General features: G+C 31.4%; 1 protein-coding gene across 1 annotated transcript in view; it reads left to right on the top strand.

The window, feature by feature from the left end:
• The window catches only part of LOC117107867 (voltage-dependent L-type calcium channel subunit alpha-1D-like), a 96,671-nt gene that overhangs the window by 41,174 nt on the left and 37,289 nt on the right, over window positions 1-18,208 (top strand). Inside the window, exons 9-20 of the mRNA XM_033249676.1 lie at window positions 4,052-4,087; window positions 7,208-7,292; window positions 8,244-8,404; window positions 9,975-10,200; window positions 10,428-10,638; window positions 11,646-11,766; window positions 12,500-12,749; window positions 13,156-13,211; window positions 13,405-13,558; window positions 13,946-14,075; window positions 16,626-16,685; window positions 17,791-17,897. Coding sequence (XP_033105567.1) covers window positions 4,052-4,087; window positions 7,208-7,292; window positions 8,244-8,404; window positions 9,975-10,200; window positions 10,428-10,638; window positions 11,646-11,766; window positions 12,500-12,749; window positions 13,156-13,211; window positions 13,405-13,558; window positions 13,946-14,075; window positions 16,626-16,685; window positions 17,791-17,897 — 1,597 coding nt within the window. The remainder of the gene's footprint in view (window positions 1-4,051; window positions 4,088-7,207; window positions 7,293-8,243; window positions 8,405-9,974; window positions 10,201-10,427; window positions 10,639-11,645; window positions 11,767-12,499; window positions 12,750-13,155; window positions 13,212-13,404; window positions 13,559-13,945; window positions 14,076-16,625; window positions 16,686-17,790; window positions 17,898-18,208) is intronic.

Here is an 18,208-nt window from a genome sequence, read left to right as displayed (position 1 = left end):
TAGGCCTACTTTATTAATTATATATATTTGTTTTATTCTGAGGGAGAGGTTTTGAGTATATTTTATATTTGTATTTGGTGTGAAAATCATCAATAAAAGCAACTGCATTTAGTCCTAATGGTTTTTAAGTTATATATTACATTGTTGATTATATTTTATATAAACTAGGGAGTCACATATTGGTTATTTTGACAGTAATCATTCATTTATTTATCTTCACTATATTTATCAGGCTATGAAGCCTATCCAAGCTGTTATTGGAAGTTTATTGAATGAATCTGCAACTCCCTAAACCCAAGGATATTTAATAATAATAATAATATTTATTTATATAGCATATTTTCAGATTTCTGTTCAATGCGCTTTACATAAAATGTTGATAAAATACAATATAAAATAGGCAACATTATACAATGAAATTACAAAAATATTATATAGAAAATCTATAAAAATATACTTATAATTAATTGCATTGTTAAAATAATTAAAATTGGAAAATTCAGTCAAAGAATTTAAAGATCAATTTGAGGATATGAAAGACATGCTCATATTGGAGTCATGTGTTTCTTTTCTTGTCTCCTCATTTCTCTTCTTTTAATTCTTTTGTTTTTCTCTTTTTTCCTCTTTTATATTTTTTTCTGTTAAGAATTTTCCATCTTCTTCATCTCAATCTCTATTCCCTATTCATTTTGGAGAAGCAAACATTTTATGATTTCAAATTCTCCCAACAAACACACGATTGTTAGTTTATCAGTACTTTCCTTTATTCTCTTTTCTATCTTATTTTCCTCTTTAATTTGGTTGCAGGATTTTGTGGTAACTTATTCATTTTTAATATAATATTACATGTGTTATTATGTTGTCATGGTATTATTTAATTATATGTAATAATAAATAATAATAATTAACATAATATATATATATATTAAAGTGTTTTCCTAATATAATTATAAATAATATAAGAAAGATACTTACTAAAAAGATAATTACAAAGATATAGACACATCTATATTTGTTATAGGATAAAACCATATAATGAAAATTTTTTTATATATATACATAATTTTATCAGAGTTGACATACTGGTATCCAATGTTTAAAGTACAAGGTAACATTATAATATGTTTATTACCTAAAGTTGAATTTCATTTTCACAGAATACTTTCCTTTCTGGAAAACATGCAGTAATTTATTTTATTGGGTAGAGGAATTTTCCATTATGTGATAGGATTCTTTTAACTTTGTGTAGTTTCCATTTTGTTCCAGATAACCTCATTTTCGTGGAATTATTGCTTACGTACTACTTTGATACCCAAACCTATTAAAGAATTTTATCCATTACTTGCATATAGTATGGATTCCTTCCGTTAATGTAATCGAGAAGAAGTTTCAGCAATAACGTTGATGAATCTAATTTATAAAAGAATGATAAAAAAAGACCCATAAGATTAGAAAGTAAGAAAATTACGAAAGCTCTGTAGTTACTCGAAAGACGAAAAGCCAAAGTTTATAACTGACATTTCTGATGCATTACCAAAATGCTAACTGAGAAGATAGATATGCCCTTCGGGCATAGCAACAAATTCAAACAAATTATGATTTTTCTTGTGGTTTGTCCTGTATCAAAAATTAATACAGTAGCAAAGACCACATGAAGGAAATTTACAAGCTGTAGCAAATCTCTATTCACCAACAAATCACTTTAGAGGAAATAAAACTTTTTTTTTTACAAAATGTTGAAAAGAAATCGTCCTCAGGTTGATGTCAGTGTGGTTGTTGGCTACGTCATGGACTATGCCATAACTGTTTATAATACTGTACTTCATGTTGTATTGCAGGTAATCAAATAATAATAAATAATTTAAACTATTTACAGTAATTGGTAATTTTATTGGTTTAGTACAACAAATGTATACTAACAATATTTAATTGAAAAATATATGAGTTAAATTTAGGCTGTGGATACAATTATATCACCGTAGACAGATGATAAAATGTCCATCAAAGACACTTTCCATGTGTACACACGATGGCAGTATGAATAAATATGACGTGATGATGGCGTACTCTGTACACGTGTGCAGTTTAGTTTGACGTAAACTTATTATTTCATCATTTGCTTATGGTAATGTAAATATATCCACTATCTTTAATTTATACTTGTGATGTTGCTTCTGAGGTCATGACCTCTTTAATACAGCATGTGCTGAAACGATATTGTAAAAGGTTGATGGTTCGATATCCATGGTATCCTATATGTATTTCTCTAATTTACTACAATTTACAGAGAATTTCAAGCCTGTAAACCAGGATTCCTTAATAAGGAATTAGTCAGAGGTTCAGGAAGCGCATAGGTTTGGCCCTGATGGGTGTCAGGCTCTGGTGGGGTATTTTATGGTATTTTAAAACAAGGGGTTGTTTGTTTTATGAGATAAGGATGTTCTTGAAAAGGAAATTTTGACCACTACTTGTTATGGGCTTGAGTTTACATCAAGTGTATTGGTCATCCATTTTGTTATAATTTTGTTATATTTAATGTTCACCTATTTTGTATTTATTTTAAATTGTATATTATTTTATTTCTCTTATCTAGTTTTATTTTACATTTATATTATAATGTTTTATATTACCTGGCTGTAGCCTTCGCTATTTTGTCATTATACCTTTTTTATATTGCTATTTTATTTTGTTTATATTTACTTTACATAAATTTTATATTTTATTTTTAATAGTATGATATTTATCATAATCATTTATGGTTAATGTATTATTCTATTTGTCATCAGATATTTTGATATTTCTAATTATTAACATCTATCAATAATAAAGTTCATCACTAAAGTATATTCTTAATCCCACTGCAATTAATCATACCTCCAGCTTGAATCTAACTACAACTAATAACAACACTTTTTAATGCCACAATAATTATCATATTATTATTAGATAAATCATTATTTCTATTTGTGTATTGTTTATAATACATGCACCAAAGTGGTATATTTAGTGAATACCATTAAGATAGGAGACATTGTTTGTTTTGTCATTTGCATCTAACATTGGTTTTACTTTAGTGTAGAACACAGAACCAATATAAATTTCATTTTAAATATTATAATTTTTATGTACGTCAACATTAGTATTGTATTACGAAGTTCATCATCACACACCTTTTCCTAATTTTCACTCATAAATTGTTTTCCATTAGGTCTACATATACATCATCTGCCATTAATAATACATTACCCATAATTCTTCTTATGTGTCTTCCTTTACAATACTCATGATTCCGGTCATTACCTACCAGCTAACCACAGTTCATGTCGTTATCTTTACCATCACATTTTTACCAATGCATACTGCACCAATTCCTTAATTTCATCCCCATTATTATGTAATAATAATAATAGATGTGAAAGACAACAGATATAATTTTTCAAAACATACATAAAAAGAGTGTTTATCCACAAGCAGCAAACTTCTTCATGATACTCTACAAACAGACGGAATTTTGTATCATTTAGTTTATCTAACACAAAATTTTCTGAGGGAAACCCTTTCAAATCGTAGAGCAGTTCATTGGAACTTTGGAAATTGAATATACTCTCAATCTTAGGAAAAATCCACTATCTCGTTGATAAAAGCTAGAGTATATTAAAATATAATCATTTATTTGTATATGTAAATCTATATAAATCTGTATATAAATTTATGTTTAAATCTGTATATATATGTATATATATATATATATATATATATATATATATATATATATATATACACTGTGTATATGTATATATAATATAAGCATATATACACTGTGTATATGTATATATAATATAAGCATATATATACTGTGTATATGTATATATAATATAAGCATATATATGTAAACACACACATTCAATTTAGAGTATTATCAAAGATTTATTTCCATGATAGTTAACATTTCACTAATTAATATTATTACTAGCTGTGAGTAGATGGTATGTATTGCAAACTTGGTTTTCACTAACAAACAATTGTTTTCTTTGAATCTTGCCTGCTGCAGTCCTATGGAAACGTCTGGGCACGCTCAATACAAAAGGTATGAGGTCACCTTCACATCTAGTTGTTTTTCCATTGCATGGTCATGATAGAAGTAGTCAAGTGCACTTTAAAGAAACAACAATGGTGTCAATGTCTGACATTTGTTTTTTAATTTAACATGAATTTAGTGTCATTTTATTATGTATTTAGTGACAACTTGTTCTGAATTTAGTGACATTTTGTTCTGAATTTAGTGACATTTTGTTATGTATTTAGTGACATTTTTTATGTATTTAGTGACAACTTGTACTGAATTTAGTGACATTTTGTCCTGAATTTAGTGACATTTTGCTCTGAATTTATGCTTGCGCAGTTGCAGTTTGCGCTTTTATGTTGTAAGCCTACACTATAAAGCTTGCTCTTGTTGCCTATTTATTTATTCTAAGAACTTTTATAGATTAAATGACTACTCTCCAAAGATGTGAATCGCTTTTCATGCTATATCCAAAATAAGTATATGCAATATAATATTATATGATAGATAAATTTTAATCTTTATGAGACGACTGTTCATTCATGCAACCTTTGTGTTATTTATTGTGTTGTCTGTATTTGTAATAATGAAGAAATATGTTAAATATAAAATTGCTTGAGTATGTATTCAGTTGATAAATATGACGTTCACAATGTCAACAAAGTGACAATTATCTCTGAATGAGTCATTAAAGTGGCAGATTAATGGATGCAAATTATAGGATGTAGTTTAATTCAGCTGGTGTATTATTTCTCTGCGGTCGCTTAGCACGTATTTGTTAACGTATGCCAATATTGTCGATGTACAGGGTGTCTACCTCGCAAATTATTATTTTGCTCTACGTCTTGATTTATACCTGCCTCTTCTAATGTGTGCGATAGGTGCCGTATCTAAATCCTAAGTGTGATTGTTGTGCTGTGTATATCTGCCCATAATGCATTGTGAATGCACTTTGACCTTTTAAACAGGCATCTATTATTAACTGCAAAAGAATATGAAAGAAGGTGCTTCATAAATTTCTGTACTATTGTTATGAACTTGAATTCTTTTTGTGCAAATTATTATATTTCTCCAGTGATTATTGAATTTCTCTAATTATGTATTGTACTAAAGGGAAAGTCAGTAGATCATTAGTCAGTCAATCAATCAATCAATCAGTTCTATGACAGAACAGAAAATGCAAAAACCATATATTTACATGCCTAACAAATCTTTATCTTGCCATCTATGTAACAACAGTTAGACTGCATTGTACTAGTCAGGTATCATGTGATAAAGTTTACATAATTATGTAGACAGACATGAAATATAATATAATAAAATAATATTTTTCATTGCCAACGTAACACGCAGAATCCCTACCTTGTAGATTAGGTGTTAGGCTCATGTACCAATACAGATATGTTTTTCTCTTAATATTTTATATTTTCAAAAGCTGTGAATATCACTTCAAACACAATTAAATTTGAATTTGACTATGTGTACATGATTGTCATTTTTCAAACATATTACTTTGTAATTACACATGAAATACTTATTTAATGATTATTTGATTTCAATATATTTCGAAAACAATTAATTAAAAATGAATTATTCAGTTAAGTCCATTATCTTATAACAATCAAATTAATCAGAATTTTAGATGTGGAAACAAAAATTATGTAGAGTCAAACAAATTACAATATAATGATTATCATCTAATTTCTATGTACTTTGATTTCTCGCGTATCGTCAATTGAAAGAAATTAGCTACAAATTGGCTGTGAGCTTACAAATCTCGGGGGTGTACCAAGAAACACAATATTTCACACTGCGCTAATTTTGCAAGTTAACCTCACTACGAACTGCCTTCTGGAGACGGAATACAATTTTGCGCAAGCTTATTGATGCCATTACGTAAGGCGAATGGTAAATCAATTATATGCCACCTTCTAAACATGCACAATTTTTATATCGAGCAGTTTTTTATTGTTTTTTTTTTTCCTGATTGAGATTGTGTATGTTGATAATTTATAATCTGAATATTGATAAACACATATGGTATTTTGTAGACAATTACGCAGTCTCCTTGCCTACATTATGCTTCACAATAGGTATTATTCAATTGTATGAATATATTCTGTATCCTTGGATCAAGCTTGAAGGCGGAGAAATTTTTGTCAGATTTGACAGTAGTTTACCGTGATGCAAAGGGTTATTTTATTTGTTGTTTTATATATTTTGTCATTCTGTAATTGATATTGTTTGTATATATTTGCTATAATTTATGCTTTCTGTAAGGCTTCTTATGGGTCATGGGTTATTTACTGGGTAATAATAAATTAATATTAATGTATTGTCTTTAAATTGTTTTCATTATTATGTAATAGTAAAACCTACCTTAAGGGGAACTTAGACAATGGAGAAATTAGAGTTATCATTAGTAATATTTTTTATATGTATGTATATTTTTTGCTTTGCATGCCAAGTACTCCTATTACATTGCATTCATGATATTTATTTATTGCATAATCATGGTTATTGCTTCCACAAACATATGTTTTTATTCTAAGTATACCAGTGTATATAAACATACATATGCATATAAATGTAAATAACTTGACAAAGATCTACATCTGAAAGATATTGTTGACTCTTATCTTCAATAAATTGTGACAAATTATGACTATATTTTTTAAATTTCATTTACATATTTTTTTACCTATGCATCACCTTTAATTTATATTTATACATTTAAATATACATGTATATGTACATATATATCAACAATTCTTTTGTTTTTAATTTTAAATAATATAAGATTGAAAATTCTGCATTCAATGAGGTCAAAATGATTTTTGTATTTCATTACGTATTTATTTGGTTATGCAGTACCTTTAATTTATATTTTATACATTTGAATATACATGTATATGTACATATATATCAACAATTCTATTGTTTTTAATTTTAACTAAAATAATATAGAACATTCTGCATTCAAAGAGGTCAACTGATGAATAGTATGATTTATTTTTAATTCAATAATAGATAAAATACAAAGATAAAAGCTTAAGTGAGAAATAAGATATAGTATATGAAATGAGTTAATTGATTTATGTATCCAACTTGACTGACCCATTGACTTGATTATTTCACTTCTAGCTCCTAAGCCTGTACCTGAATCATCTGATTATTCTGATGATGGGAATAGTGAGACACACCAAGACACGTGGTACCAGAAAAAAAGGTAGCAATATTTTTCCAAACCTAGTATTGGTGCTACAACATTTTTTGAACACATATTTATTATTCCTTAGGTAAAACTTGGAACAATCTTCAAACATTTGGTTTATGGAGGTAAAGGTAATAAATGAAGTTAGAACTGGAGCCCTGTTCGCAGACACTAGAGTGATGTCTATCTTTCTTTGGCGTTGGAACTTATGCTGGGAGAAGATGTTTGCTGCTCTTTCTCAACAATGTGTTCAACTTCAAGCATTATGCCGGTACCCAATACAGATAAATAGTCTTGTTCAGGGACACGAGCGAATGCACAAGACAAATGCACAAGACAAGGAAGTTAAGCCAGGCACTCACTGTCCTCGATGGTCGTCGGCTGATGCGATTATATGAAGACGACACATATGCAACTGATCATTTATAATGACGATTCGTACAGACGACCACCGACAATCGGCAGATGGCGTCGTGTCGTCTAGCGCTCACAAGACGCGGAGTTGGATTCGTCGTGCGGCGGTTATACAACCGTCATCCGATGCAGGGAGTGCCAGGCTTCAGAGAGTTACAAACTACTACGCCAGTTGTCAATCAAAATTGCTAATTTAAAAGAATCAATTTTTTGTGAGAACAATGCAACAATTACGTTTTCTTTTTTAAGCAGTGATTTATTTGATTTTAATTTGCTGAAATTAATATTTCTCAGCTCAAATTAATTATCAAAACAATTTTTAATTAATGTAGCATTTTCTACTTTTTTTTTGAAATTTATTATTTTTTTTATGATCTGCAATATTCAATACAAAATTGATAAATTATACTTTCTGAGTTGCATCTATATTTTGAAGTCATTTTCTAATTCTGATGAACAGTAATAAATCAAATATCTGATTTTGTTCTGAAAATCAATTTTGATTTCAGCAAAAAATCTTGTCTAAAGTAACCCTAATGTTTTCTTTCAAAGGAGAGTGGCTCGGCGATGGAACCGACGTTGTTTACGAGCCTGCAGGCAGGCTGTGAAATCCCAGGCATTCTATTGGATCGTGATTGTAATGGTGTTTATCAATACATGTATATTAGCGTCATTTCATTACAACCAACCCTCGTGGCTTGGTCTTTTTCAAGGTATGATTTAATGAATAAATAATGTTTTAATTTCAACATGGTTGTGGGAATGAAGAAAAGCAGTATCATATCATATGATATATATATTTTTAGTTGTTTGTTCAGTTGTGTAATTGAGTTTATTGAAGAAATTGATTTGCAATTTGAAATCCATTGACATTCTCGTTAAATTGTTTATTGGCAAAATCTTCACCAAAGTTTAAGTAATTTCTTAATTGATTTGTTATTAAGGATTATTATAGTTCTAGTTTGAGCAAGAATTGATCGTTGATGTCAACATTTGTATAGAATGACAACAGAGGTTATTTATAATGTCACTTACGATATTTGAAATACAAGTCATTTCTTGCGTGTGGTCTGTTCATTTTTATAAAAGAATGTGTTGATGATGCACTAAGATATGATGATTGAGTAATAAGAGAGTGAGACAGCGACAAGGTGGATAAGATGTGTGTGCTAAGAGACAGATAGTTTTTGGTAGTTGTGGTTGCGAGGGTGATTGTGATGATGATTTTGATGATGGGGATAATAATTATGATGATAGTAAGCATTGTGCTATTTATGCTAATGATCTTGATTAAGGTGATAGTAATGAGGTAATGATAATGGTGATAAGGAAAATAATGATGATGATGGTGGTGGTAATAAGGATGATGAGAGTAAATGTAGTGATGAAGTAGAGCTGTAAACTAGTGTGAAGATTGCTTGCCATATGACATCCACGCTGCACCAGATGTAGACATTTAAATCTCAATTGGAACTCCCGCAAACCGGCCGCTTCTTAATTTAGCTGCTACACACTTGGTGTGTGTGTATGTGTGCCTGTGTCTGTCGTTTGTTTGTACTTAGGCCTGCCCAACACAAGATGTTTTTTCGGGCATGTGCCTTCTTCCATTTGATTTTTGTTATTTTCTCTTGAATTTCAATTTTTATTTACAAATATATATTTACTGTATTTTGTCGTCTGCAATGGAAGAATATAAATGTCGTATTGAATTGAACCTCAATCTGCGTGCAACAACATCCTTAGAAGGTGTTTGCACGAGACCGTACAGATACAGAATTCTGACAAAATTCAGATTATTTGCAAGTAAAAAAAAAAAAAACAAAGAGGCACAGATGGGAACTCTTAGAATGGGCAAGACACTAAGGAAGCTAAGGATGTTTGCAAGTGACAAGATAAAGTGGCTTCAAATGAAGGAGGACTGATTGCAGCTGTAGGAAGTCTCTACTACTACAGAAGCAGTATCCAGTAAATAATAATAATAATAATAATAATAATAATAAAACAAAAACAATTAAGTCACATGAGATTAAGTTCGTTCCATTCCAACACAGGTGAGTATACTTAATACTACAGTATGGCTGACAGAAGTGGCATTAGCTAAATAGTAATCTATTTGTGATTATTTTCTTTTAACTTTTAACAATATCATATTAAAATGTAATATTTACACCATTCAAATCATTTTAGTGTGTCATGGTTCCATGATGCGTAGTTTTTTTTCACTGAGTGTGATACCTAAATGAAAAAAAAACTAAATAGGTACAATATCTTCTTTTTTTTCAGAATATTCCAACATTTTTTTCATAATAATATTCACAATAGAGATGATTGTCAAGATGTACAGTATTGGTATAGACCACTATTTTGTTTCACTCTTCAATCGTTTCGATTTCTTCGTCGTGTTGAGTAGTATATTGGAGATGGTCCTCATGTATGCAAAAATAATCGATCCAATCGGAATTAGTGTCTTACGTTGTGTCAGACTGTTACGAGTTTTCAAAGTAACAAAGTAAGATTGCTTGTTTTTTTGATAACATAAATTTTGCGAATTTTAAATGAACGCTTGTTTCATTTAAACAGTGCTCCTTTTTCCCCCTGGATTACCTACCACTGTGTTTATGTCTGCACTGTGCCACTGTAAGATACCTACTAAATCTTCACAATTGAAAATTGAAGTGTATGTCTTTACAATTTTTTAAAATGAGAATTAACAGTATATTTTGTTTCACTTTTCAGGTATTGGAGTTCACTGAGCAACTTAGTAGCATCTCTACTCAACTCAATGCGCTCAATAGCTAGCCTTTTGCTCCTACTCTTCCTCTTCATCTTAATTTTCGCCCTCCTTGGTATGCAAGTATTTGGTGGGAAGTTCAATTTTGATGACATGAAGGAGAAGCCCCGAAGTAATTTTGACAATTTTTGGCAAGCACTGTTCACGGTATTCCAGGTAAAATATCCAGATAAAATTTGTTAGCTATAGAAACTTCTCTTAGCTATAGACACTCTTAGTTTATGTCTGCCATTTTGAATGGAATAAATTAAAATTAATTCAAGGATTATATTGCAATATAATTTTAAATTGTAGCCAAAGGTTAAATTGTGCAAAACTTCTCATTTTTAACTATAGAAACTTCCCTTAGCTATAGAGACTTAGTTTATGTCTACCGATTGGAATTGAAAATTCAGATTAATTCAAGGATTTTATTGCAATACAATTTAAAATTGTAGCCAAAGGTTAAATTGTGCAAAATTTTACATTTTTAGCTTCAGAAGCTTCACTTAGCTAAAGACACTTAGTTTGTGTATGCCAATTGGATTGGAATAAATTCAAATTAATTCAAGGATTCTATTGAAATTCAATTTTAAGTTGTAACCAAAGGTAAGCTTGTGTAAAATTTAATACATTTATTTACATTCAGTTATATTGCACTGGTATTTAAAATGTATTAACTTATAACCTCAGTCAGCACAGATACATGTGATACATTAACCTAAAACTAAAACAAATTAATAGAATAAACATTTAACTGAAATGATTTTTTTTCTATTTAAATTTCTTCTAATATTGTCAGATACAATCATTCTGTTTTTTTGAAAAGCCATATAGATGACACATCTAACCCATTGATGCATTTGTAACTCCAGATGTATATAACTGTTTCTAATAAAAGAAACAAATAAATATGAGTACATACATAAAATATGAATCACATTGTGTGTGGATTTACGGTCAATACTCACATTATTCTATATATTTTAACAAAAACTAAGGAAAATTCCCATTTCAATATACCAGTTTAACCATTCACCTGACTGCTGTAAATATAAAGATTAATGTTTCTTTCTTAATTTCATAGTAATAATAGTGGTTATATACAATAAAGGATGATGGTGATGTGATGATGTTGATGCTGTCTGTCTGTTGCCATCTACAGTTTTGTTTTTATCTTCTAGATTCTGACTGGTGAGGATTGGAATGAGGTGATGTACGATGGTATTGAAGCTTACGGGGGCATTCATTCAATTGGAATTTTAGCCAGTACTTATTTTATAGTGCTATTTATTTGTGGTAATTGTATCCTTTTACAAAGATTAGTCAACTCATCTCCATTGAGATTAAGGGTACCACCTACTAATACTAATAACTACAACCATACAGGTGTTGTTGGTAGAAGTGTCATCATGTTGATGAAACTAGTGTGATGTTGGTACAACCTCTCTTAAACCATCATATCGGTAGACTTTTCCCATCTTATACTTAGAGCTACTGTCACAGTGGAACTGCCTGTATATAGGTAAAAAAAAACCCAGCCCCAAAATCAATACAACTACCATCATCACAATCGATTTGGTAGGACCATAGAAGTGGTTGGCACATCGGTTGTGGCTTGGACTCCCAACCTTAAGGTCAGGAGTTCAAAACTCTCGCTGTGCAAGTCGCTTGTGTCCTTGGGCAAGGCACTTTATCTGCGGTTGTCTCTCTCCACCCAGGAGTACAAGTGGGTACCTGGTGGGTTCAAACACAACCATGCGCTGATTACAGCTGCAACATTATGGGGCATGAGTGTTGTGTTCCATGTGCTTGATCTAGTGACTGGGGGTAATATGTAAAGCGCATAGAGGTTAGTCTACAACATGCGCTATATAAGTCAACGATTATTATTATAATACCATGTAAATGGGGAAATATTTGTCAATTTGGCAACATTTGTGGGAAGGTATATTCTATGACACCAGACAAAGAACAAACATAATTACAAAAAACCTACAGTATAATGAAAGGATGATTTTGCTTAACCGATAATCAGATATTTTATTAAATGTATTCTTGGCCATCGCCGTGGACAACTTAGCAGACGCTGAAAGTCTAACTGCAATGGAGAAGGAAGAGGAGGAGGAAAAGGCACGCAATAAATCAAAACGTAAAGCAGATAAGATGGAAGATATATCGAGACAACTTGCACCGGGAATGGATCCATCAGGAATCAATCGTGGTCCGAAACACCTGCAGGAAAGAAGAGCGAAAATGAACTATGAACAGAATCATAAAAATGGAAGGTTAGTAGATGAAATGTCAAGGTTACACTCTCCAAAATAAAGAATATTATTCTCTATTATTATAAATGTTCATTCTGTTGTTTAAAAAGAACAGCATGATTTACTGTAAATTATTAAATAATAATTGTGGATAGTGTTCCAAATATTTTCCATTTAAATGGCTGAAGCTAAGTAATTGTTTTATTGATGTCTTGTGAATGTCACAAATGTCATTTTTATACCTTAACTTAATGAAAATTTCAAGTAGAATTGAAATGAATTGTTGGATGGATGAATGAAAAAAACAAAAACAAAAAAACAAAAAACATGACTTGGGATAGTATTTGTACTCAACATTGAAATTATGTTTAAATTCAGAATCTGACCTATATTCAGTATTTCAACTCAAACATTTTTTTAATTCTAGGGTTCCAGATGAAAACTTTACTGACAAAACCATTGATGAAGATGGAAAAGCGATTGGTAATAAAAAATTTAACCACAGTTGTATATTTCATAGATAATGCATGCCAGCATATCAAAAATTAATATAAAAAGATATACTGACTTTGCTTCCACTGAGTCAGTATATTTCTTGCATGCTTTTCTCTCAGACCATCCCTGGATTTATCCTCATCATTCAGAATTTTAATTTCGAACATTCTTTGCTTTTTAGTTTTAACGGAAGAAGGATGTCCTGAGGAGGATGAAGAAGACGATTCAACTACCGTGACAGCTCGTCCTCGTAGAATGTCACAATTGAATCTTCAGATAAAGAAGCATCCGATGCCCGAGGAGAGCTCACTTTTCATTTTTTCAAAGGATAATAGGTAAGATGTTGTCATACTTGATTCAATCACTTGAAAGTAGGATGCTGCTAACTTGTATGTAGATTATTTCAGCCACCAGCTATGGACCAGATTGCATGGTTTTTTTTTAAAATGTTTAATAACATTATGCGAGTTGTTGATGCAATAAGTGTGTTTTGCCCTTTTAACTTTGAAGTCGAGAGGTAAAATCTCACGCTGTCCTATTTCATAATGTCCTTTTGCAATAAGGCACTTATCAGATTCAACACTAGCTTGGTGGTGTAGTGGTTATGACACCAGGCTAGTTATTTGGAGGACGTGGGTTTGAATCCCAACTGAATCACTTTAAAATTCTTGTTCTTAGTATTCAGTATGATAACACGTTCGGTTTTATATTGTTTCTTTCAGGTTTCGAAAAGCTAGCTTCTTTGTCGTAAATCACAACTATTTTTCCAATGTGGTGCTTGTTCTGATTATGGTTAGCAGTGCTATGTTAGCAGCAGAGGATCCTGTGAATAAACAAAACACAAGGAATGAGGTAGGCCTACATGAACTGGTTGATCAATTAACCTACTCTTGCAGGAGACTGTGTCCAAGGAGTGAATATACGACCACCTTTCGACCTGAAAATTTATGGTGGTCTCTGGGATTTGTTTCCACATGGAGTGTTATTTAATGTTAATAGATTAGATTGGAGATTGTCATTTGGTTCTTTGAAAAAGTGGTTTCTAGAGAGATTTCAAATTAGAGGGTGCACTGTACAATGATCTGTTATTAAAACTACCTCATTAAGGTTGGTTAGTAAAAGTTGACTGCCTGTTTTCATCAAGTATAAGTAGTTTTTTAGTGTGCCACTTACAGAAAGGAGGCATATACAATAAACATTAATCAGAAAGTGACAATGTTATGACTGAGGTGTGATACTGTATGTGACAGACCCCGGGGTGGGGGGAGGAGCCCAGCCTGCCTGGGTCTCTCTCCCCCTAATTTTTTCAAAATCATAAAAAAAATAGAGAAAAAAAGAAAATTATATTCAGATTTAAGTATGAGAGTGCCATTTCCAGCCATCTAGAGACACCATATTTATAATAATAAGCAATTATTCTTCCTTATTAATTACAAATGTACTTTTTATGGTCAATAATCTGTAGTCTTATCATATTTAATTTTTTATTATTACTTTGATTTGTCTACTTTCAATTCTTTTAATTTTGTTTTGATTTATATTATTAATTTGTGATATCTATGTTTCTTTTTCATGTAGTAGTTTTCTAGCCATTGTTGTCTGCATGTCTGTCTGGTAATGAGTTGTTGTTTTCGCACCTTGGAGGTTAAGTAGGTACACTTACATTTGATCACAAATCCTTTTTGCATAAGAATCTGTGATTTAGTAGTATTTGAGATCATTCTTATTCAGAATGCATTGGAAAGTTGTATAGCCACAGGAGGAATGTTGAATCTTGAGTGGCACAGTTGGAGGATGTTATGGCATGATGAGGCATTGGAGGCACTAGCATATACATTTAACATTTGGCAAATTAATACTCATTCACATAGCTATGACTGCATGCTCTTTATATCTATTACAATCATTATGTTATTGTAATATTATTGTTGTTATCATCAGATCAAAAATTATTATTATCAACAACAGCATTATCATTGTCATAATAATTACCTCAGCATCATCCTGTCATCAGTGATCATCATCAGTATCACCATCTTGTCATTATCAATCATCATAATCATAACCAGTATTAGCACTTAATCATTATCATCATCACTATCCTTATCATTAAAATTTTGTACAGTGCATTTCGTCATTGTAAATGGATATTGTTTGTGCTTTATCGTCACCATTATCATCAGGATTACAACCAATTTCATCATATTCACCATCATCATTATCTTCATCATCAGAATCATCATGAATATGATCATCATGACCTTCATTCAATTGCAACATAATTATCAACATCAACATATTTTTACATCATCCTGAATCGTTTCATCACCAATATAATATACAGTTCAATATTACATTAGAGTTTCTAATCTAGAGCAATCGAGTAAACAACATAGTTTGCAAGTGTCATCAACCTATAGTCCTCTGTAAATACAAATGAACTTCTGTCAAAGCTTTCCATTCATAATCAAAGTCTTAAGCATGCTCAAGTTACTAAATGTCAAATCTCACATCACCTTGTACGCTACTTGACATATCGGTCGGTTTGCTTCTGTAATTCGCCATCCTTTGCATGTTTGCTTTGATCTAACTCTAATGAGTGCATTAACTGCATAATATGAGGTTATGGCATGCAAATATCGAAGTTTAAGGAGTAGGATTACTGATATTTTTTTTGTGCTGAATGAAGGATTAGTATTTATTGAGCATGATTAATATTTTATGACAATTTTTTTCTAAATATCAAATTTACTATTATATGATTTATCATCGTGTAATATGCTGTGTCCTAATGAGAAAAGCAAGGGAGTATACTAATTAAGCCTCATACCTCAGTTGTTAAGGCATCTGTACAGTGTGGTTTCAGTGTCTTGAACCTCCGACCTCAAGGTTGAGAAGTTAAATCATAACCACTGAAGCAACCACTCTCTTTCTCTTTTCCCCCCCCCCCCCCTTCAATAAGTTCAATCCTAGTAGAATCCCAGGATATAGGTTTAATTCAGTACCTGCAAATTTCTATGTTAATTGCAGGGGAAATTTCAAACAAACTTGTGGCAGCAGTAAGAGAAACTGGAGTATTAATGCCAATTGTGAACAACCGTATAAATGCATACAACTAAGATTCTCATAATTATGTCTAGTAAAATACTGATTTATATGTACAGCATGTACCAAGGGTTGTTTATCTGTTTTGTATAATTTGAAGGTTGGCTCTTTCAAATCTGGTGGGATTAATTAATTCTAATGTTGTTTTTTTTTTGTAAAATGTTTTTTTTATTTACCTTTATACAAGTATATGAATATCCACTTATTTATTACCTTTTAGTATATTAGTTTTTGCTCATGGTTTCATTTTTTCATCAGTACTGTTGAGAATAAATTTTATTTTATTTTCTCTTCCAGATTCTTCAGAAATTTGATTATGTATTCACTGGTATTTTTACTATAGAAATTATGTTGAAGGTAAGAAGTTTTAAAGCAAGATTTATTGTTGTGTTATTCTTTTTCTGGTAAATATCAGCACACATGATCTTTTAGCTTCTGGACTATAGTAGATTTTTGAGAAGGCTACTAGATCTGCAATTTCCTTCCTCTTAACATCCATACTCGCAATTCAGTTTTAACTGTAATGAGATGTTGAAATAAAAAAATCTAGTCACAAAATTATACACAACAAATTACTTGTTAGGATTGATGCTTTTGCCATACCTAACATGTTATCGAAATGAACATTCAGTACGTTCCCGAATACTTGCAAAAAATGTGGCAAGTGATTCAGGTGAGAATTGAACCTACGACCTCCACATAACTAGCCATGGTGTCATCATCACTAAGGGCCTGTTTCTACTGGAAAGAAATAATCGATTAAAAATCGCTTTTTCGAAAAATTGCTTTTTTTCTCGCAGTAGAAACGGGACCAATTTGAAAAAAGCAATTAAAAAAAATCAATTAAAAACACGCAATGGATAGCGTGTTTGAACGGCAAATAACCGATTTTGGCTGTGCACCTTTTAGCTGCAACACAAAAAAAGCGAAAAAAAAAAAGCGGTTTCAGGTGAAATGTGACCTCCAGGTCAATCACTGAAAAGACTAGATCGTATTAGGCAGGAACTTTCAAAAATAATTTGTCCTCTTCATGTGGAGTGACGAATTCATTTTGTAATTATTTTGTGGGGGGGTGATATTGGGCCTAGGCCTCTCCGCTCTTTTGGGCCTACCGTATTGTGCCGATGAGCACAGCCGAAAACATTTGCCTTCTCGCCCCCACATCGTATCTTACTCCTCGTCATCATGACAGGAATGAGAAAGATACTATCCAGTTAGGAAAACAATGTGTTGTATAAACAAAATGGTGACGTAATTTCAGTCACGAAAACCGATTTTTTCGTGACTGTCTGGTACTCATTAAAAAAACGGTTTTAAAAAATCGATTATTTTGTGTTTATCAGTAGAAACACACCCTAAATCACCGAGCTTGCGCTTGGTGACCATTGGATCCAATCCACAAGTAGAAGCAGACAATGCATTGCTACATCAAAATAAATTATTATTTATTGTTGTTTTGCAGGTTGTAGCGTATGGATTGGTTATTCACAAAGGAGCATTTTGTCGTAACTCCTTCAACCTTTTGGATCTACTGGTTGTCACAGTCTCCTATATCTCATATTCCTTAGAGTAAGTTCATGCTTAAATAAGTCCATCTGGCAAGCCAATAATTGTTTTTGTTTTTAATCTACCTCCCTGTTTCAAGGAAACACATATAGCACAGTAGAAATGCAGAGTTGAATCAGCATGGTGTGTATTAATCCCATGATTCTTTGCATGTCAAGGGTCAGTTTCATCTGCTGACCCCAGGATAGCATTACCATGCTTGTTGCTATAGTCATTGGTTTACTTCAACAGGATCTCTTAATTTTTTTGCTCCGACATTTATCTTCATCATTATCATATCGGAAATATCCTTATATTATTGCAATGGTCTTTAG

Source organism: Anneissia japonica, unplaced genomic scaffold, assembly GCF_011630105.1.
Source record: "Anneissia japonica isolate Jap-2015-1 unplaced genomic scaffold, ASM1163010v1 scaffold288060_len1141017_cov207, whole genome shotgun sequence".
In the NCBI taxonomy this organism is placed as follows: Eukaryota; Metazoa; Echinodermata; class Crinoidea; order Comatulida; family Comatulidae; genus Anneissia; species Anneissia japonica.
The sequence above is the reverse complement of the archived record's forward strand: the minus strand, read 5'-3'. Positions and strand labels throughout refer to the sequence as shown.